The sequence below is a fragment of the Paramormyrops kingsleyae genome, chromosome 18, assembly GCF_048594095.1.
Source record: "Paramormyrops kingsleyae isolate MSU_618 chromosome 18, PKINGS_0.4, whole genome shotgun sequence".
In the NCBI taxonomy this organism is placed as follows: Eukaryota; Metazoa; Chordata; class Actinopteri; order Osteoglossiformes; family Mormyridae; genus Paramormyrops; species Paramormyrops kingsleyae.
In genome coordinates, this window is record NC_132814.1 from 9055328 (window position 1) to 9077572 (window position 22245).

Sequence of the window (22245 nt, forward strand, 5' to 3'; positions counted from 1 at the left end):
AAATTGTGTCGATATTAATCAGCTAATTCATTTCTGTTGGTATGCAGTTAAATGTTTTTAGTAGGATTTAACATGTTCGCTTCCGTCGAAGTCGTTTGATATAACACAGATCCTTGGGATAGTTTAGGTAGCTAAGTGAGTTTGCCTCGCAACACAGAAGTCTTACTACTCCCGACTTCGCGTTTTAAAGTACATGTCACACTTCTGAGCAAAGCCCTGGACTCGACCTAATCATTTCCAGTTGAAAGGTCATTGCATGCGGTGATTTAGACAGAGCTTTATTGTTTGGTTTGTTTTAAATACGCTAGTTTTTACATTCCCCTGCAAAACTTTTTATTATTTAATTCACTCGAAGATGATGACTTTCGATGGATCTTTTGATCGCCATAAGAAAGAAAGATCTCCGAACTGACCTAGCCAGCATGCTAGCGCGGACTATTTAGAGAAACAAATAGATGAAGTATATTGCAGTTAGTACGACAACCGTGTCAAGGAAGGCGAGTAAATACAATTTCTGGTAGTAAGGTGACTATTGCACAGTGATAGTACATAAAACAATTGACTTATTAAGGTAGGTAACCACCCAGTTTGTCATGCATTTTCCCCTAGGGCCGTGTGTGCAGTTTTTTTTTTCTTAACTTGTGTTTCTGTCAATGAACCCTGTGAAATAAAAGGTTGCACACATACAGAACTCGTGCTCAGAATCATAAAGCCCAAAAGATAAATACATTAAAACCTTGGAAGGAAATCGGGTACGAACGGTACACCGGAAACTGAGTTTAAGACCTGCGGTTGAATGTGACCCAAATAGGTATTAGCGCACATCATACTATTCCTACTAATAATAATATAAATATTTATATATTAGTACAAGTTATGAAACACGACATGATTCATTTATTGCTAAATTATTATTCCGCTATATCAATCAGATTTTTCATTGTAATATTCTTTAACAAATCAGTGTGTAATGATGATAAAAGAAGTCTCTGTGTCTGTTTTAATAAATGAGAGAAACGAAAAATTAAAAATCCATTTTGAATCGTGGATCTTGGCTGATAAACTCATTCAGTTTTAAATGCATCTGTTCATTCTCCAGCTGGTGGTGTCCCCTCCTCCATCACCCATGAATTTCCCAGCATACTCGCTGTCCAGCAGTCACGGCCCAGGCTTGAAGAGGCGGGGTGACAGGGCAACAGGGGGAGTGGGACGTCCGGTTTATTGCGCCGCAGTTGATCGGCGCAAGTCCAAAGTATGGAATTATTACACACAGCTGAGTGAGACTCATGTGGAGTGCAATGTCTGCAAGAAGCAGTTGTCGTTCCACAACAGCACCACTACAATGAGGGAGCACCTCGTCCGCAAACACAGTATCCGAGATAACGGCCCTGTGCCCACTAACACAATGGTAGCTTCTGTCTCGGGCACATTGCTGCCACCAGTGCCACAGTCAAATTTCCCCACCAGCAACACTATAACACCCAGCACAGGCTCTACATGTATGCTTCAGCCGGTGGTTTCACTGGTGGTAAAAGAGGAGCTCCAGGATGCTGATGTTTTGCCAGAGTCTGGGGATGCCAAACGGGCACGGACCACATGTGTCGCCAACAGTGCCGGAGGTTGTGCCTCAAACGTGTCTAGCCAAGATCAAGATGCGGCTCAGCCCTCACACTCTGGATTTGTGCAGCCCGAGAGCAACGCCACCGGGCCGAATTTTGGGACCAGCGACACCAGCACCAGCGGTTGCAGTAGCAAGCGAGCGAGTCTCTTGACTGAGCTCATCCTGGAGATGGTCTTCCGAGACCTGCAGCCGCTCTCCGTCGTGGAGGAGAGAGGTTTTCGGCTGCTTTTAGGCTGCTTAGAGCCGCACTATCACGTGCCTTCGCCGACTCAGCTCGGCAGCCTGCTTTGGCACCGCTACCATGTCCTTAAACAGCACCTGAAGCACCATTTGCAGGCCAGCTTGGCGCCTCGTTGCCTGGCGCTGTGTACCGAACGCTGGCGCTCAGTGGCAGGCTGTGGGGTGGGAGGTGGAGGGCAGCTATACTCTACTGTAAGTGCGCATTTTGTCGACAAGGACTGGCGTTTAGCCCGCTGTGTGCTAGAGACCCGTCCGATGCCAGAGTTCGAGGAAGACGCTGCCACACGAGGAGATGCCCAGCTCATGGACACTCTAAGGGAAGTGTTGTCTGAATTCCGCCTCCCTGAAAGCTTTGTCTTCTGCGTGGTCCATGACACACCTTGGGCCTCTGAAGTGGGCCAGCCAGGCGCTCAGAAACAGCAGGACAAACAGTCGGAGACCGCACATAATTTCATTCGCCCCAGTCAAGCGGGTGCTCAGAATCTGCCCATGGGCTGGGTTGCGCTCCACTGTGCGGGAGAATCTCTTAAGCTGTGTGTTCAGGAGGGTCTCAGAGAGGAGCCGGTGAGGCAGGCACTGGGAGCAGCCCGCAGGATCATCTCGCACTTCCAGCATGACGTGCATGCCGCTGCTGCTTTGAGCCATAAAGCAGAGGCGGCGAACAAGGCTGGTGCACAGCTGCTGCTGGATGACCCGGGACGGTGGGCCACAGCCATTGACATGTGTGAGAGCCTTTTGGAGCTGAAGTGGGTGGTGAGCTCGGTTCTGGAGGAGCAAAAAGCCGCCCCCAATTTGGCTGACCACCAGTGGCGGCTCCTACAGGAGCTGGTGCCTGTGCTGAAGACGGTACGCATTGCTGCCTCTTTCCTCAGCGAAGACACAAATGGCCCCATCTCAGCCCTCATGCCCTGTCTCCACGGGGTGTCCCGTCTCCTAGGCCAGCGCATGTCGGAGAGTAGCTGCGCTGTGGCCCAGTGCGTCATGGAAAAGGTGCGTTTGGGAATGGAGCAACGATGGAGGCTCAGGGAAGAGGACGTCCTCTTGGACAGCCCGGCAGTCCTTTCCTCTTTCCTAGACCCCAGGTTCAAAGAGCTACGGTTTCTTAGCCCACACGCGCGTAGCAAACTGCACGACAAAGTCAAAGACCTGTTATCCGCTCAGGCGTATGTAGACGATGGGGAAAGGGATAATGATAGAGTAGGAGTAGAAGATGACGAGGAGGAGATTACAGCAGGACCGAGGACGGACCTGGCGTTGGGATTGGGGGACACTCTGTCCACAGCCTCCGTGCCCCCTTTGGATTCCCCGGTGTCCTGTGGTTCTGCCGAAGAAAGTGACGTCATTTTGCTGAAGCAACAGGATACCGTGACCCCAGCTACCCTTAATGCCCCAACACCGGCTGGCGACTGTAGGCTGGAGAGGGGTCCTAACAGAGCGAGCAGTGGGACGGGCCTGGGGAGTCAGCCGAAAGGTGATGTGCCAGTGGCCTCGCGCGAGCGTGCTTCCCCAGTACCCCAGAGCATGTACGACATCTTGCTGGGTGAAGACCCCACCGAGAGGATGCCGGAGATTCATCAGCAACTGGAGAACTACATTGCAGAACCGCTGTGCAAGCGTAGCCTGTCGCCGTTACACTGGTGGCGCGCTAAGGAGCACCGGTTCCCCGCCGTAGCCAGACTGGCGCGGAAGTACCTCGCCATTCCCGCTACGGCTGTACCGGCGGACAGGGCTTTCGCCCCCATGGAAGCCTCAGTTTTTCAAAGGAGGGCTACACTGGGTCCACAGCACCTAGATCACGTTCTCTTTCTGCATCAGAACAGTGACTATGTGGAGAACTTGAAGGGAGGTCAGCAGGATAATGTCAGTAACAGCAGTGTTCATAGTCACAGTACGCAGCAGACCCGAGAAAGTCTGTATCAGTCATTAGTTTCTTATGACAACAAGGCCTGGGTGGGCGGAGACGACCTGTGATTCCTCCATGTACCAGGCTTTCTTCAAAAGTCGTGGGATGAAGGTTATCGGCAGACGGCAAAATTTTTCAGGATTATAAGAGAAATGGCAGATAAGAGAAGCACAGTTATATCTAGTGATTTTTTCTAGCCTATTTTCATTTCCTCTTTACCGGTGCACTTACCTACCGAATTAATTTCACATTTCCTAACGACTAAGACTCTAGGTTTACGCTTGTGTAGTAACTATACACTTTGTAGCCTTGTCTGGTGAAACTTTACTAAGATGGGCAGCTTTATTGTAAAACTAGTTTGCTGCTCTTAATGGCCAGAAAATCCACTGCTTGGGTAGAGTTATGAAGGATCTGCTCCCTCTAAAACTACTTTAGAATATTCTATGGAATCTAATAAACAGCATTATAAAATTTACATAAACATTTCACCATTTTAAAGAAACATTTACAGTTCTTTGAGAAAGGTAGTAATATGTAAATAATGAAATGTGCGTAAATAAAGTTTAAATTAAATATAGAAACTTCTATATGTATTTGTGTGAATATTGGATACTATGACAATTGTGTTGTATTTTAGCAAGGTTTCCCCCATAAATGTTGTTAATGCAAATGATTAATAGGTAAACGTTTTAAACACAAGTTTTTGCATGTTCAGCAACCACTCCCCACCTGTAACACGTTTGTTTATTAAATGCTTTTATTCAAAGGGTGATATTGAGAAAGCAGGTCAGTCAGTCCCTGGAGCTAACTGGGGTTAAGGCCCCAATACTGAAACCACTCATCTGACCATAGGATTCAAACCAATGACCTTGTGATTATGAGTCCTCGTAACCCTTAGAGCCAAACACCAGCTTACGGCATCTGATAAGACTGGAGCCAATTCCTTTGTATAATTTTGATTTTTAAATTTAGTTTTTATTTTTATACTTTTTTCAATTTTCAATTGAAATCCAGTGTAGTTTTAGTTTTAGTAATTTTATTTCCAGGGACAGACTGAAAGTTGTAGTTATTTTATGTGTCTGATCTTCAGAGAATATTAAATAAATACAGAGCGTATCATGTACTAATGTCCTTAAAGTGGGCAAAACATGTTCCAGGTATTAATGGTCATCTGTGGGCAATATACTGGATTACATTTCCTGAAATGACTTCCATCAAGGAGGAAAGCTTAAAAAACCATTACTTTAGCTAAATAGTTTTTTTTTTAAAAAAAAAACAGTAACGGAAAGCATGTGATATTTGTTTTTATTTGTTACTTTGGGAAGCAATATTTTTATAGTTTTTGTTTAGTTGTAGTTTTTAACTTCATATTTACACTTTATTTCAGTTAACGAAAATGTGTCCATAGAGTTTTGGTTTTTAATAACCCTGGTCCCACAAGCAGGGGGCATCCTGAACAGGGTCCTTTACTTTCATCAGGCTCTCATTCATTTATTTGTGTTTTCTGTTGACAATGAGCTGACATGCTTTTAATTAACTACAAACATAAGTATTCTTGTAAATTCCAGGCTCGACTGGCCATCAGGCCTAAAATGTAATTATTAGCAATATGTAACATCCATCAGACTGAAACATAAGCAGAATGTGTGATTACAAAGGCAATGTCTTTATGTTAATATTGTTGTATAAAGCATCCCTCTTGCGTAGAACAATGTTGTGTCCCTTTTTTAATATGCACATTACAGACAGACATTCTGTTATTTATTTGTTTTCAGAGAACAATGAATAATAATAACAGGTTTACATAATAATCAACACATTTAAAGTAGCAAACCGCACTGAACATATGTTCTCCTTCAGGAATTTAAAACTTCCTTTAGATGAGAGGTATCCAGGTGAGGCCTACAAAGACCACAGTTCAAATTTTTACAGAAATATGAAATGGTATTATGTTAAATCATATTTATGGATATGCATATTACAAAAATGTTTATTTCTTAAATCTTAATCACATCTTAAATGACATATTAATTTGTTATACATTTATCACTAAGATAATGGGACCCTGGAGAAATCTTAAGAGCTGTAATTTGAAAAAAGGCCAAAAACAATGTTTTCATAACATGAACAAACTACAACACTAAACAGCATTGTTATATTAGACAATAAAAATGGCAAACAATGGGGAGGCATTGTAATCAGATCATTTTCTTTAAATTTTACCAGAATTATGGCCAGATTCTGGTTTGTGCTCACAAAGGTGCACTTCGTCATAGTAACATGGGTATGAAGGAATTACCATGTTGATCTGGTTAGACTTCTTCATCTTCAAATGTGGGTCGGAATAGATATGGATTATAGCATGCACCAAATTCTGTTTCTGTCACTTACCCTGCTTCTACATAGTTTCAAATATTATTCAGAATATTCAGATCCTTTGTATTGTTTACCAGTGTGAGGGAGATAAGAGACCGTGCTAATCTTTGCAAACAGTTACATCTTGAACGTGTGCCAGGCCTTAATTTGCCTTAACTATGAAAATGAAAGGAGCTTCTGCTCTCCAGACCTGACCATAGCCCAGCCTCTCCTGAATAGCAACTAGGCAAGCTGTTGCTACCTCGAAACGCCCTTTCTTGGTTCCGGTGAGTCTTCATATGGGCGCTGCGACTTTTAATCTTCTCAAAGCCCCTAAGAGCAAAGATGCAGAAGATGTGTACAAAACAAACACAAAACTGTGTGAAAAATCTTATGGGCGAGGCTGTACTTTCCCTGAGGAACCTATGAGGCTGATCTACTCACCGGCCACACACCTCACAGATGTACTTCAACTCAATATGACTGGCTGGCAAAACCTGAGCTCCTGTTGGACTTAAGTGTTTTTGGGGGGCTCCATGTTTAACGGAATACTCCACTTGGCCTCCAGGCAATTCCATTTTCTGTCACAGAAATGTGGTGAATTCTTGGATGAATCACACTTCATTACTAACCCCACTTATAATGGAATTTCCTTCAACATGATTCATGTTTACATAAATGGGCCTTCTTACTAAACTACTGGGAAGAACTCAGAGTGGATTTCAGCACAAAACTATACGCCGATCAACCGCAGCACTAAAACTGCCTGCCTAATAATGTGTCGTCCCCTCGTGCTGCCAAAACAACTCTGACCCGTTGAGGGCTCTGAAGGTGCCCTGTGGTATCTGCCACTTAAATGATAGCAGCAGATCCTTTAAGTCCTGTAACCTGTGAGGTGGGGCCTTCATGGATTACACTTGTTGGTCTAGCACATCCCACAGATGCTTGATCGGATTGAGATCTGGGGAGTTTGGAGGCCAAATAAACACCTTGAACTCATTTTCATGTTCCTGAAACCATTCCTGAGCAATTTTTGCAGTGCGGCAGGATGCATTATCCTGCTGAAAGAGGCCACTGCCAGTGGAGGATACTGCTGTGGTGATACAAACCCAGGGTAGCTGTGTAAAGTGCTAGGAGGAGGAGGAGGGCGGCAGGGTACTGAAGTAGAGAGTATATTTACGTATCGGGTTTTACTTACAGGTTCTGTAAATCGATCTTTCCTTGCTGCCCCTTGGATTCGCTGCTTGAATTTTTGTAGTTTCTTCATGGCATAATAATACTCCACACACTGTGCTGCAGACTTGTTCTGCAACTGGGAAAGACTCTGTATGTTAACCCTTTGTGCTCCTCAGATGCTCATTAATGGCAGCTTACTGCGCATGTATGTCAATGAGTCATATGGTTGTATGATTTGACAGCTCTCACCATATTTTGAATGAGTTGGAAGTTCTTGCCGTGGGTCACCAGAGCTTTACAGAACAGTCTTTTTTCCTGAGGACTCCAACAATCTGAGCCTGATAAACAGTCACCTTGTTAGCTTCTCTCAGAATCCTAACAGCCAGACTCTATGTGCTTTTATGTTTGGTACATTAATCTTGAAATGAAGAATATTCATCCATTCATTTCTGAAATTAAAAACTAATATTCACTGTCTCTCTGTGGGTTTCTCATGAGCTTATAGAGCGATGTGATTATTACCTGAATAGTGGTAATTTCGTAAGGGATAGGAAGAAGAAAGGTAGTCTTCCTTGATTAAAAGTAACTCCAGGGCAGCCTAAAATAAATTATGTGAGTAAATGACTAGTGAAATAGTAACTTAATTAACAGTAACAGTGTTGAAAGAAAATGAATGGATAAATGGATTAACAGTGAATGAAACTATTTCCATACCAGGACATCTCCCTGTCCCACATGTAAGCAATGCAGAGCCAATTCTGTGTTGGTGCCCCCTCCTGGTAACACACTGGAACATGACAAGTCCAGCAGGGCCGTCACTGAAAAATAAAGTCGTACGCAATGATTCATTGTGGTTTTTAAACCTCAATAAAGTAGAAAGTTAATATACTTACAGCTATTTCTGTACATGTGATTATTGGTCAACCCCAAATCATTATGTTCAATAGCCTGAATGAATTATTTTGGGTATATCTTAAATTTCTTTATAATTCAATTCAATTCAATTCATTTCTATATAGCGCCTCTCACAACAGAGTTCGCCCCAAGGCACTTTACATGGGTGTGTTGTGATAAGTGCAACGTCATAAATAGAGAACAAGACAAAAACAGTGAAACGGAAAGACAAAGAAATAAAAGAAAGCTAGATGACAAGGGAGAAGAGGAACCAAAAACTCCCAAGCAAGGAAAATAAAAAACCTCTGGGGGTCAAAGGGCAGCTGGCTGCTCAACCCCCCAGGGCATAAAGCAGATAATAATTCATTATTCCCCATGGGAAATTCTCAATTTGCCTACCCCAGCATCACCCAGGAAGCTGGGGGTTAAGGGTATTACCCAAGGGTCCACAGATATGACAACTCTGCCGAAGTCAGGTTTGAACCAGCAACCTTCTGATTATAGGCACAGAGGCTTAGCCCACTGAGACACACCCTACCCATTCTGAATGTAATATAAATATTATAAAAAAAAAAATTTTTGTGAAAGAATAAAGAATACACAAGGCCTTTTAAAACTAAACAGACCAGTAAAAATATATTTAAAAATGGTGTATGTGGCTGGCATTCAGCCTAGCATTTTCTGAGTCTATGCACGCACCTCTTTTCTCTGTTTCTGTATTGCTATCGATATCCCCCCAGGGGGCCCAGACCAGCTGTGCTGGATGCTCATCATACAGGATTAGCAGCAGATTTTGCAGTGGAGGGATCTCTGCTTGGAACTGAGAACCCACATTGATTCTCCTGCAAACAACAGAGTCTGTTCACATAGGTCATGCTGGAGCTGCAACAATAAATCAGGAAGAAATCACCTGACACTAATCCGAGTAAATAAATGTGCATCACAATTATTCATATTTTATGCATTTTCATTCATATCTGATCAACTTTCCTACGTCTGTGGGTTAGATAACCATTATGATGTACTATATAAACAGGCCAAACTGAATTCACAGACATCCACTAAAAATAATCTTATTCAAAAGACTGATGAATGGCAGTCATTACAATGATTGTCAAAGCACTGAGAACTCACGGTTCTATAGTGACAATAGTGTCATCCATCACAAGAGAGATCCCATCGGCCATGTCTGAAAAGCAGAGAACAAGAGCATAACGAATGCCGATCGTTTTTATTATTAAATTATGAACTCATATTTTTTATCTAATAGGATGAGCAGACATGGAATTCCCTAATACAGAAAATAGCTACAAATGACAGTATTGTTTTTCTACTGATCATAGGTGACTCTAAGGTTTTTCTCCCTGGGGGGTGCAGGGCACAAGGTGCGAGAGCCTGACCAGTCATTCATCCAGATAAATACATTAGTAAAAAAAACTAGTAAAAAGTAATTACATTTATAATAAATTATCATTACACATTGCTAAGACTAACACGTCACATTTTCAAATATAGCTATACATCCATTTTCTGTAAGCGCTTGTCCTATTCAGGATTGCAGGGGTCCGGAGGCTACGGGCACAAGATAGGAAACAATCCAGGACAGGGTGCCAATCCATCACTGGGCAATATAACTATACAGTATTATTCAGTTTTATTGTACTTAATATGTTCAAATAAGAAGAGGTTTCACCCACTGCACCCCTGGGTAAATCTTTAATGTAACTGAATATTTATCAGTTTTGATTTAGCATAGCTATATAATAAGCCAAATTATTGTCTATATAGAATTATGCATTACTAGTACTAGTGTTGTGGAAACGTGACCCCAGTCAGTGGCTGTGGTGATACAAACCCAGGGTAGCTGTGTAAGTGCTAGGAGGAGGAGGAGGGGGGGGGCAGGGCTGTGAGGGCGGCAGGGTGCTGAAGTAGAGACCGGTGCCAGGGCGGAGCGGACTCAGCATGGGCGGGGGTGTGTAAGGTGGGGGCTCAAAGCTGGGGTTCAGGAGGTGCTCGCCCAAGTAGACAGGGGAGCGCAGCTGACTGGGGTAGGCACCGGCTGCCCACCACTGCTGGCCAATCACGGTGTCCCCCGCAAAGTCACGCGGCATGGAGCTACGCGGGCCGGTGGGACTGGGGATAAACAGCGTCTTCTGGAATTTAAGGTTAGGAGACTTCTTTGAAGCCCTTGTACTGCCAAGTCCTTTTCCTTCCTGTTTGGGACAGTTAAGAAAAACATTATGATTTAAAGTAGGCAACTAGCGTTCATGACTTTAAGACTGCTAAAACAATCTGAAACACAAATAAAATGACTGAGTGGAGGCAAATGCCTTGGCCAATAGAAAAAGATGTTCAAGATATTCAAATGCACTGACTGATTTACTATATTCTATTAAAATATCTGGTAACGCTTTGCATTAACTGCACCTTCATAATGCATTCATAGAACATTCATAAGCAGTATGTAAGTATACCATAACATCCTTACATCCCTTTAATGTAATATACATACATAATATACATTAATAACAAACATTACATGATTTTACAATTATAATGATTGTTATTATTATATAATGTCTGTTATTAATGTATATTACAGCTGTTAAGGGATGTTAGGAACTTTATGAATGCTTAATGAATACATTATGAAGGTGTACTGAACGTTTTATGAATGTAATATAAAAGCATTATGAAGGTGCAGTTAATGCAAAGCGTTACCAAATATCTTCCTGAGTCCTATGCACCTGAGGACAATACTGGATGTTATCTTTATTCCATAAGAATTCTTGATTTATTGTGCTTATTGCCAGCGATCCAGGATCATGTGATGTACCTGTGTCCTCTCTGAAACTGGAACTGATACAGGAATAACCAGGGGCATCACAGAAATCTTGTCATCCACACATGGGGCCTTCTGCACCTGCAAATGTCCTGCTTCTGAACCCATTTTCTTACCCTAAATTAAAGGATAACACCAATGTAATAAATTTTTCATTCGATTACACGCAAGTCCTTAGCCTCCAGTGAAAATACACATAAAAGTCACTATACCTGCATTTCATCAGTAAAACCCTCTTTAGCACTAGTCCAGCTAGGTTCACCTAGTGGAAAGTTCTGGATGCTGTCTTCTGAAGGTTGGGGAAGAGCTTGCTCGCTGAAAGAGGAAGCGTCACCACATCATCTCAAACCCCTTATTGATTTCTAAGGTCATAAATTCTCTTATGATTTAGTGCATTATTGCAAAATGAGCAAAATGTTTCTCCAAAGCTTCATGGATGCATCACTACCTCATCCTTACCTATTACAAGTGTCTAGTTGATCCCCTGCTGAGTTATTCACCTATTCAAATCAAAAGGACATACATTTTCTCAATTTTGTTTGTTAAAATGAGAGTTCTGTTTATCCGTGTTATTTATAGTAATCAAAAAGTACATCTTACTGTTTTTGCCATCCTTCATCCTTTGTGGTGTTCATGTTACATTAACAATGGAAAGGAGATTTAGGGGCTCTGGATTAGATGCTCACCTTGAAGGGCACACAAGAGGTCAATCCAGCAGCGCTTATGGCACTGAAAGAGGCCAAGGCCACCTGACTTGGGGAAATGAGTTGCAGAGGATGCAACCGGGGGCGTCGGGAAGCATAATGCACGTCTGGACGAGAGAGCGGATGGGGCGGGGCTAGAAGATTGGTCTCTTTGACTTTTGTCTTCTTTGCCCTCTTCCTGCTGTCTTTCTTTGGGGATTTGGCAGAGGGAGCTTCTGGTGGTACCATTTCACAGGAGTAGGAAGAAGCAAGAACAGAGGGTAGCATAACTGGGATGTGACCGTGGGCAGACTGTGCTTGGTCAGAATAGTTAAGAAGAGGGTCGTCCATATTATCAGGCATGGAATTTGGAGCTGACATCGTTTCTGAAAAAGCAGATCCTTTGAGGACAGGAAATGAATGAGGCTGAGGCTCCAAAAGGGACATTTTCTTAAACTCCTGCTTAGACTGATATGGTGCTTGCTTAAACATAATGGCAGAACGACTCTGCGTGAGTCTTTTAGGAGATGCTGACTCTGCAGGAATATTCTCTCCTAAACTCTGTTCCTCCATAAAGGGTTGAAACAACAGAATCTCTTCAAGGGCTTGAAATTTTGATACAGGGATATTCACGTCACTTTCCCCATACTGAGGCCCTACAAAGGTGTTGGATTCTGGCTTCTTGTCAGGGTTCTGCTTGGGAGCAGCACATGTCACTAAAGGTGGGTTTGGCTCATCATCATCACCATCACAGAGGCCTCTATTTTCACCTTGGCTCCAAGGATCCAGCACCTCGGTTACACTTGACCTTGAGAAACTCATTGCCCCAGAGTCACCTAAAGAAACAAAGCTGGTATAATCGCCACAGCTGTTTAAACATGCAGAACCAGTGCCGCAGAGTTGAGTGTCAGACGCTGGTTTGGGCGGAGAGAGATAAATGGAGTGATAATTGGTGCCATCTGTTAAATTACCCAATAATGGGTCTCCATCTGCAAACCGACCCTTCCACTGGGTTGGACTGGTCTTGGAAAGATCACAGAAAGTGCTTGCAGAAGGGCTTGGTACAAGGTGGTATTTCAATGGCTGGTTGTCACAATAGCTCTTCTGAAAGGCTGGCTTACTGCTTCTAAACTGCTTCCTCTTCTGATGTGTCAAAAGATGGACATTTCTGAAAGGCAAAAACAAACAAATAAACCATTTTAGCTACATATTAAATGCTCGCTCTCTCTCTCTCTCTCTCTCTCTCTATATATATATATATATATATATATATATATATATATATATATATATATATATATATATATACATATACACACGCACACGCACACACAACACAATTACAACAATGAATATAGTGTTCTGTAAGAAAATTGGTTTAAGACTTACAGATGATCACTGCGCTTAAATCCCCGTTTGCAGACTGGGCACTCGTGTGGTCTGTCTTGCAGATGAGTAAGCTGGTGTTTGTGGAGGCCACTAACCGAGCCAAAAACTTTACCGCAAAGACAGCACTTCTGAGGTGTGGCACTGACAGGCCACACTGCCACTGCCTTGGACATCCATAGCGGATCTTCGTTCATCCCTAGGAGCACATCAGATGGGGTGTCTGAAATCACTACTGTTGATGCTGAAAAGAAAACAATGAATTATTGGCTACTATACTTCAGTATCTAACATTTTAAAATACACTTACTGTATCCAGACATAAAAAGACACAAAAAGCAAAACCTTCACCAGTTAATAAATCCAACAACTCACCACACAATCCTCTAAATGGTAATATCAGTGAGAGACATACCAACACTCACCATAATCTCCATCTGTCTCCGGATTTTTTTCTGCATGTAAATTGGGTGGTGAGGGTAGTGGTGGTGTGAGAGAGGTAATGAAAATACTATCGTCGTCTGCATGATCGCCAGAATGGAGCGGCAAACACAAATTAGAACCGTCACAGACGGATTCACCCCCAACCTGAGCATCACACCATCTCTCCTGACATACAGTGTCCTCCTGAAGTTCCATTTCTACACATCCATAAATACAAAAACGTGCAAACTTAAATTCTTTGATTATGCTCTCAAATTGTATAACTAAGTATACAAAAGAAATAAAGCGTACGTTATTATTACAACAGCTGGTGTTATAATTGCAACGTCACCATTTTTCACATATTCCTCCTGTTGCTAACACTATTACAGATTGTTGTCTAGCTATTTTTGACCGAATAACTGACTTAAATTCGTTAGGTATAACTAAACCTTACGTCAATACAAAAGAAGCATTTCGTAACATCTTACATTAATTAACACAATATGATGTACTTTACTAAAAAAAAGTACGAATTATCTTCCTTAATTTTCAGTAAATCAGTGAAACTAAAAATAAACGAACTGTAACCTGTCCCAATTAAGCTCCAATTTACATACGCACTAAAAACAATCTGTCCTTTCAGTCTGCGAGACGTCAACAAAAAAACGTCTCTTTCCTATCTAAATAATAATAAACTGAAATTGTACCAACTTTATATTAACGATTTTGAAGCAGATATACGTAGCTAGCTGTGCGAAAAATATTTGCAGACTTCTGCAATGTAGATTGCAGTTAACTAAAACCAACCCATAGCTATTTATCCAGACTCTGAATTTACAGCTCTACTTGGAAATCTTTATTTTTGAAGCAAAAGAAATTAGAGTTTGCAACCCAACTCCCGCACTCCGCTATTCTGATCGTATATTAATATCCCCCAAAGTCTGATGTTCTGATCATGCGCAACTAACGGAAAATTCCTAACTGGGCTAAACAGCTTATTTAGAGTCAGAGATTCAAGTGCAATCCGAGCACATTTAGTCCCAATAACTAAAACCTCTTCGGGGCTGCACATATGGTGCATATTGTTATGATTTCGCTGTCAGTAAGTAGTGGTTATAGTAAGATAATCCAAACCGTCGGATGATCTAAACAGACACTTAGTAGTGACAGTTCGCCTAATGGTGCTTAATTTATTATTCTGATACTGGGTTTTGCTTTTCTCTATTGAAATTACTGTTGCATGTCAATTAATATTTTGAATTATTGAGCACTATACTGTTACTGAAACAGATGTTTTTTTAGATATTCACCTTTAACGTTCATTCATTCATCGGTGTCTTATCTATTTCTAGCCGATATATTTTCCTCCGGCGGGCAAGGCGAATTGTTAGCTCCAATTTGGCCAATTTTATGTATTTAGACCCAGACAAACTTAATTTGCGGCTTTAGTAGTTCCTCGCGCCCGCCTACCCACCTAACGTGTTAACGTTATGGACGGTGGAGGGACGTTTCTGCCCATCACTCACCAGCCACCTAATAAAATAAAAAATATTTGCTATTGATCAGAAACTGGTAGCAAACTTACGAATCCTACCGCCTCTCGAAACGTATAGGAAGGGTTTGTGGTGGGGATGCGCTAATCGACACTGAAATACCTGTCGTCGTCGCCTTACGACCGCCATCGCGGTTTATTTGCAAAAATAATCATTTGTATAGTATAGTGTATAATAAAATTATCTTTAAATCACACTGCTTGGTGTTTTTTAAACCTTTTTTTCATCGTTTTCTTAGTTCATTGCTGCCGGTAGTTTGATCAGACACTGTCATACGCTGGCGCTGCCAGAGGCGGCGCAGTCGTGCAGCAATATCCAACTGCGACCGCCCTTTCAGGCCGTCTGGTCCACGCGAGCCTCAGAACTCCGCATGCGCAAAATAAAATAGACTAACTTGATCACCCTTTAACAATTCTGGCTTAAGTCGCATACTGTAGGTCGTTAGTCGACGACGGCCTGAATGGGGAAGGGACGCAAACACTAGGGAAATCGTTCTGCAGATTAATTACCGTGACTAGAGGGTAAAAATTACGGTGTGGGAAACGTACAGAGTGAAAAATGCCGTGTCTAGGGAGCAAAAAAATGCCTTGTCGATACGTATTCTGTCTCGCGTTTTTTGCCCAACGGCCTTCATTATTGAATAATAACCGCGTCATATGAATCCAAAGTGCCAAAAACAACGTCGATAGGGTCTGAGGTATACGGCTAGTTGTAGATATGCATGCTGGGTCCTTCTTTCCCCGACCATTGTGATGATCATACATCCCATCTGAGCGTTATTCTGCCGAATCGTGTACACCTGTAATGCCGAGATAGTTCACGTTATTCAGATGGGGAAAGTGATTGTATGGGGGCTGGTTCTCTATGCCCTTGTGGATTCAGGTCTCAGTTGTTTCCAGTGCTTCGTAGATGCTGATGAGTCTAGTCGACTATGCAAAGGTTACATTCTTTCTGGATATGACATAGTAAATTTGGACCATTGTTTCAAAGCCATCTACCGAATTTTCAACAACAATACGAAAGTCATTCAAGCCGCGCATGTTGGTGAGATTCGGCCCTTTTAATTAATTTGTGTTTTTATTTATTAGATAACTTTGCCATTTAAAACCAAGCTATACATGAGTGCATTTTAAACTATACAGAACTGGTCACATAAGTGGTACAGTTTATGATATTAAAATCCATAATTTAAAATAATTAAGAACATAAGAAATTTACAAAAGAGAGGGGGCCATTCAGCCCATCAAACTCGTTTGAGGAGAACTTAACTAATAGCTCAGATTTGTTCAAATCTTATCTAGCTCTGATTTAAAGGAACCCGGGTTTTAGCTTGCGCTACACTAGCAGGAAGACTATTCCATACTCCAACTACATGCTGTGTAAAGAAGTGTTTCCTCAAATTCGTTTTAAAATGTTCTCCCGCTAATTCCCACTTATGGCCAAGGGTATGATTAGCCAGTGTGTTTGTTTTTTGTGTTGCTGATCATTTTCTTCAGCTGGAGGCTATGAGGATGAGCTGAGGAACATCATGCTGGCGCAGATCACTCCTCTCATCAAGGAGTTTGAGACAACCAATCACTATGGTACCTAGTAACACCCTCTATCTGATTCATGGGTCATTTTACTTTCTTGGGTGTTGGGGAGAATTGGAGAGAGATGTTAGAGTGAAAAGTTTTAGTGCTGGGGTGGGCAGTCTTATCCAGAAAGGGCTGCTGTGTATGTGGGTTTTTGCTGCTTAGATTACTAAATAGAGGACTGACTGGCTGAAGAGTCAGGGTACCCGCGGTCATGGAAAACCTGGAAAAGTTTTGGAATTTTGAAATATTTTTTCAAGGCCCTGGATAAGTTTTGGAATTCTTGGATAGAGAGGAAAAGTTTTGGAAACTAGCCTTACATTTTTGTTTCCCGCTTCATTCCGCAATGCGCTGACGGAAATGTACAAACGGAAGTCAATAGTTAACAAATACTGTTCTATCTGCTTTAGTTTTACAAACTTGTGGGTTTTGGAAAATTTTCTTATGGTACTGGAAAAGTCATGAAAATTTATTCTGCCAGAATTGGGGGAACCCTGAAGAGTCCTCACACCTGGGTTTGAAGAGCTGACTTAAAGGTTATCCCAAAAACCTGCAAACACACCAGCCCTTTGTGGATAAGATTGGCCACCCCCAGTTCAGTAGAAGGGGTGTAGATGCCCTGAGGATCTGATACAGCCATGAATACCATTGAGAGCCTTGACTCTTCTCTGTTTCCCATGTGTTTATTCAGACTTTGTCTATGAGGACAGGTTACAGAAGGCTGCAGACAGTTTTATCGCAGAGGCCTCCAGACTGCCTAGAGGTGACTGCTGCTCATTTTCATTTTATGTGTAACTCTCTTGACTTTTTATAAACTCCAACGCCTTACCTGCTCCCACACCAAATGATCCTGCAAGATTTCACTTTCAGTGGATGATCTCTGGCTTATTTTACCTTGATCAGTGTTGTGCCTACAAATTACATCATTCAAATTGGGAGTTCAGGTCCACATCAGCCATATATTTTTATTTAAGCAAACAATGTCTATCCACAGCATCTTTACAGTAGGGGCTATTTCTTGGCGGGCTAAGCCTCTGTGCTGTGATCAGAAAGTCGCCAGTTCGAGCCCACTGTGCTGCCCTGTGTCAATATTATTATTATTATTATTGTCTTTCTGATTCTCTCACAGCTATTGAATGTGTTCCCCCATGTGGTGAGTTTAACTTCCTTCTACAACCATCATTGCCTCTTCTCAGAGTATTTTCTCACTGTGTAATACTTCATCAGCTCTAACTATCCCTCTGTCCTTTTAACAAAAATAAATTGGAAAATCAGTCACTGCATTAGCTATACACATCAAATTACAGTATGCATGATAAAGGTGACCAGACACATGAACAGAATCCTGAAAGCTTCACCATAATGGAAAAAAAGACCTGAGAGATTTAAAACAATTTTACTACTTTTGATTAATATACAGTAAAATCTTGGATTGCGAGCATAATTCATTCCGGAAACGTGCTCGTAATCCAAAACACTCGTATATCAAAGTGAATTTTCCCATTAAAAATAATGGAAACTCAGATGATTCGTTCCACAACCAAAAAATATTCATATAAAAATGATTGATACAAAATATAAAGTAAAAATACATAAAACAAATTAACCTGCACTTTACCTTTGAAAAGAATCGTGGATGGTGTGAGGGAGAGAGGAGAGGAGGAGAATTACTTTGTAGGACGACTTTCACTATAACTAACGGAATCACTGCTATCTGTTGGTTCACTGGAATCTTTTTCTTTTTGTGTGACTTTAACAAGGAACCTATCCAATGACAGCTGCTTCTGCCTCCTTTTCGATTTCGTGAAAATTGCATTGTCTTTAAACAGATTCATCACTCGCACTGCTACACCCTTATTCGGGTGGTGCTTTTCTACTAAATTTTGACTATACGAGTGAGGAAACGATTACCTACAATCCCGCAGCGAGAGAGAGAGAGAGAAGAACCATTGGCTCAGCTGTGATCACGTGACGCTAGACAGACATGTATACGTAATACTCGTATTGCAAGACCTCGCTCGTTTATCAAGTTAAAATTTATTTTTAAATTTTGCTTGTCTTGCGAAACACTCGCAAACCAAGTTACTTGCAATCCGAGGTTTGACTGTACATCCATCTTCTAATTGCTTTTCCTGGATACAGCACAGAGCACAAGGCAAGGGTACAGTATATCACAAGGGGTACCTTACATCGCAGGGCACATACGCACTCACTCTGGGTAATTGAGAGATGCCATTTAGCTTAATTGCATGTCTTTGGACTGCGGGTGAAAAGGCACGTAACATGGAGTAGAACTTAAACTCTCACAAAGAGCAGAAGCTAGATTCAAACCCCTAATGACAGCGTTACTCACTGAGCCCCCATACTGCCTCATAATACAGCATAACGTAACATAATGTAATGATTTAATACTATACAGACATAGTCTTTTTTAACCTCCATTAACTATATATGTACAATTTTCATTACTTAGAAAAGATAACTCCCACGTGCTTTACTCCAATGATAGGTTTCCAGGAATCTGCTGCTACTTACGATTGTGTCACCTGTTTGTATAAAATCTGTGAATTTCCTCTGGACTGCCCAGGTGAGTTACGAAGGCAACTTAATCAATCACCTATTTGAAAACCTCTCCGTTAATCGCCACCTTATCATAGTGGAATGGTTGGTGTATGTCTGTGATCCTAGCACCTATGTCGTTGGGGACTGTTGGCCCTGGTAGGGTCTCTGAAGGCAAATTGATCCATGGTGAGAGTTACACCCTCATGATGAGTAATATTATAGAGCATGTTACCCTTCCTGGACTGGGGAGACCGGGGCTTCGCTCTGAAGCCAGACCAAAGGGGGGGGGGGGCCTAGTAGCCAGGTCTCTACCGATGGGGCCCAGCTTGGCATAGCCCAAAGCAATTACATGGGTCTACCCCCCTTTGGGCTCACCACCTGCAGGGGGAGCCGTGGAGGCCAGGTACAATGTTGGAGGCATGGATTCCGGATAAGCAGTATAGAACCAATGAATGAATGACTTTTTTGTATACTTCTGCAAGATACCCATTTTAAATCACTTTTACAGATTAGTACATGATGACTTTAACATGCATTTAGACACTTTAATCAATGACAGGCACAAAAATTTCATAAGTGTATCAAAGATGTAAAATCCATTTAACACTGAAAATCCCAAGGTGATCTTAATGACCTTGAAATCTACAGTGATTCTTACCTCCCACACATCTATTCATTATCCATCTGTTGTGGCAAAATCACTGCATCATTCTCCAGCTCTCAGGGGCCATTATTAAGTGTTTGAGTTGCAATGAATGTAGAAAGCCTTTGTTAGTGATGGTTCTCCTGAAGAAAACATTGGATCAGGCAGGCTCCATGTAATACCCGTGCTGTGTGACTGTTGTGGCAGGGTCAAACATCACAGGTGTTGAACACAACGGGACGGAGATCTTCTGTGACGTTCCCTTCCCCTTACCAGCTGACATAGAGGTTGTCTGGCGGTTTGCTGAAGAGGTGTGAGGCTGCTTTTAGGACCTGTTTCTCCAGGAGAAGGAGCAAGAAAAAAAATGAGAATTTATACTTATGCAAGTATTAATTATTGGTAAAGAAGAAAAGTTATATTATTTAACACCAAATCTATTACCATGCCCATCATGACAAAAATCCTCAGTCACTCCTAATAGCAGAAATCAAGCAGTTCCATGTGTTGGATTCCCATTAAGGTCAAAACAGAACTGGTGGATCACTTCAAGGAGCTGACCATGGGGGTGGATCTTCTATATACCATCCCTTCTCTCCGCCTTGACCACAAGGGCATCTACCAGTGTGAGATCTTTTCTAATCAGCATTCCATTATCAGAAACTACTACTACCTTACAGGTAAGATTTGAGAGCTATTCAAATAGCAATAAATATGTAACATTATTTTGACTAGGGCTGTCACAATACTACTTCGATACCCCATGGGGGGGAAAATGACAAAAAAATGTGTTTTTTAAAAAAAGATATATATATATATATATATTATTATTTTTTAAATGAAGATTAAAATAATACAAACAATAACATCAAGGACAGCATTATTTTTAAGTCGTCTGACATAGTTCCAGTTTAACCTTTAGATCAGCTATTCAAACCCAGGTGTGAGGACTCTTCAGCCAATGAGTCATCTAACTAGTAATCTAATTAGAGAGTTAGAGTGAAAACTCACACACACCTCAGCCCTTTCTGGATAAGATTGCCCACCACTGATATATGTTCTCTGGGAAATGTTTTCCACTTTTATTCAGCCCACAATAAATGTCTGTCTTTCTCTTGCAGTGATCCCTCAGCCCCCCGCAGCTTGTGTCGAGCTGCACCACATATTTGAGGACGTTCTACTTCTGGAAGAGGACTACTGGCCTGTGACCCATCCCCATGACGGGCTGGGGAGCCCAGCGCGCCTGCCATCTGCCCCTGTCCTCACTGCATGCCTGGCTGTGATGCATCTCTTGGCCTTCCTGTGTCTGTGGTAACGATGCGATCAAAACACAATCACATGTACTGTAGATCTCTCTCTCTCTCCCCCGACTTTGGTCAGATGCTGTGCATGAATGTTTACGTTCATCAAATGTGCAATCATGCAGACAGTAAGGACTGAAGCTGTGCCCAGTCCTCATTTTAGACCAAGACTCCCATCAATTGCCTTCCTCTTACACGTATGAGAACATGCTCTAACATGCTATAGGAAGACGGAAACAATGAGTGGTGCTTTAATTAATTTCACGTAATTTAGAAAATCACCTAAAATGGTAAAAACATAGATAAACACTAAAAAATATATTTTTAAAAGTACTATATGCTATATATAAAATACTAAAATTCTATATTTTTTTATTTTAGAATTTTCATATGCAGATGAGTAGTCATGCAGATTGACATGGTGCAGATTACATCAATGTGATTTAAGTTTGATTTGTAACATTTGACTTTTTTTGTTACAGGTATCTTTACTGGTTGCTGGCTATGAGAAGAACAACCAATTCAAGCAATCAAGAACCTGATGGCCCACCAATAGAAATATTTTTGGTCAAATAATTGCTTGTAAATATTGCAATAAATTACATTTTTGAAAATCACAGTATTCCTTGATGGAAATGTGAGATTCACCATTAGAGGGCGCCAAGCTTAAAGGTAACTGTGAAATGTCTAGCAGAAGGGAGAGACAGGCCCTCGAGTTTGAGAGCTTTAGGGAATTATTTTCTACGTTTAATTACCAACTAAACCAATTTTTTTTTAACCGAAAACTCATTTGTTGAGAGCAATGTTAGTGCTCCTTAAAATGAAAATATAATGTCATTCAACGGAAAACCTTTTTTTTATTATTTCAAATATGAAAATTACATAACGTTTTATTGTGCTCTTGCCGCTGTATAGCATGATTTATTAAGGGTCCAAAGGACGAAGTCCTTATGGACCATTATTGTTTTTCTTAGGATTATTAAGGGTCCAAAGGACGAAGTCCTTATGGACCATTATTGTTTTTCTTAGGATTATTATTATTAAGGGTCCAAAGGACGAAGTCCTTATGGACCATTATTGTTTTTCTTA

The 22245-nt window shown here is 41.6% G+C and overlaps 3 protein-coding genes across 16 annotated transcripts; 2 read left to right on the top strand and 1 right to left on the bottom strand.

The window, feature by feature from the left end:
* Positions 1-194: 194 nt before the first annotated feature.
* Positions 195-5024, top strand: zbed4l2 (zinc finger BED-type containing 4-like 2). 2 transcript variants are annotated; one of them, XM_023800527.2, is made up of 2 exons: positions 195-571; positions 1100-5024. In XM_023800527.2, the coding sequence occupies exon 2, from the start codon at positions 1127-1129 to the stop codon at positions 3830-3832; it is 2706 nt and encodes a 901-aa protein (XP_023656295.1). In that variant the 5' UTR covers positions 195-571; positions 1100-1126; the 3' UTR covers positions 3833-5024. The 2 variants fall into 2 exon arrangements, with proteins under 2 accessions (XP_023656295.1, XP_023656296.1); XM_023800528.2 differs by lacking the exon at positions 195-571 and adding an exon at positions 611-811.
* A 484-nt stretch (positions 5025-5508) lies between these two features.
* On the bottom strand, positions 5509-15713 carry znf541 (zinc finger protein 541). Of its 9 annotated transcripts, XM_072702084.1 has the most exons (17): positions 14837-14991; positions 13526-13741; positions 13104-13344; positions 12686-12882; positions 11718-12550; positions 11491-11531; positions 11244-11346; positions 11026-11148; positions 10045-10402; positions 9324-9378; positions 8889-9031; positions 8010-8113; positions 7818-7893; positions 7545-7633; positions 7318-7431; positions 6564-6700; positions 5509-6452 (listed from the first exon to the last, which is right to left on the bottom strand). In XM_072702084.1, exons 1-17 carry the CDS (start codon positions 14847-14849, stop codon positions 6293-6295), a joined length of 3003 nt encoding a protein of 1000 aa, XP_072558185.1. In that variant the 5' UTR covers positions 14850-14991; the 3' UTR covers positions 5509-6292. The 9 variants fall into 9 exon arrangements, 8 of the variants coding, with proteins under 8 accessions (XP_072558185.1, XP_023656291.2, XP_023656294.2 ...); XM_023800523.2 differs by lacking the exon at positions 14837-14991 and adding an exon at positions 15589-15713 and having other exon boundaries at positions 11718-12882; XM_023800526.2 differs by lacking the exon at positions 14837-14991 and adding an exon at positions 15628-15705 and having other exon boundaries at positions 11718-12882.
* On the top strand, positions 14485-21775 carry spaca6 (sperm acrosome associated 6). Of its 5 annotated transcripts, XM_023800534.2 has the most exons (10): positions 14485-14628; positions 15962-16123; positions 16576-16662; positions 17345-17416; positions 17783-17806; positions 19163-19240; positions 20066-20169; positions 20379-20535; positions 20977-21166; positions 21639-21775. In XM_023800534.2, the coding sequence occupies exons 3-10, from the start codon at positions 16608-16610 to the stop codon at positions 21730-21732; spliced, it is 774 nt and encodes a 257-aa protein (XP_023656302.2). In that variant the 5' UTR covers positions 14485-14628; positions 15962-16123; positions 16576-16607; the 3' UTR covers positions 21733-21775. The 5 variants fall into 5 exon arrangements, with proteins under 5 accessions (XP_023656302.2, XP_023656303.2, XP_023656299.2 ...); XM_023800535.2 differs by lacking the exon at positions 15962-16123 and having other exon boundaries at positions 14494-14628; XM_023800531.2 differs by lacking the exon at positions 14485-14628 and having other exon boundaries at positions 15710-16123.
* Positions 21776-22245: the final 470 nt, after the last annotated feature.

Bases quoted from the DNA above. Each gene is read 5' to 3' on its own strand.
- zbed4l2 (XM_023800527.2), top strand. From the start codon at position 1,127: ATGAATTTCCCAGCATACTCGCTGTCCAGCAGTCACGGCCCAGGCTTG.
- znf541 (XM_023800520.2), bottom strand. The intron at 8,114-8,888 runs GTGCGTGCATAG...TTTATTTTTCAG, and splicing joins TACAGAAACAGAGAAAAGAG to TGACGGCCCTGCTGGACTTG. The intron at 6,453-6,563 runs GTGAGTAGATCA...CTTTGCTCTTAG, and splicing joins ATCTGTGAGGTGTGTGGCCG to GGGCTTTGAGAAGATTAAAA.
- spaca6 (XM_023800531.2), top strand. From the start codon at position 15,910: ATGGGGAAAGTGATTGTATGGGGGCTGGTTCTCTATGCCCTTGTGGAT. The intron at 17,807-19,162 runs GTGAGTTTAACT...CTCCAATGATAG, and splicing joins TGAATGTGTTCCCCCATGTG to GTTTCCAGGAATCTGCTGCT. The intron at 21,167-21,638 runs GTAACGATGCGA...TTTTTGTTACAG, and splicing joins TTGGCCTTCCTGTGTCTGTG to GTATCTTTACTGGTTGCTGG.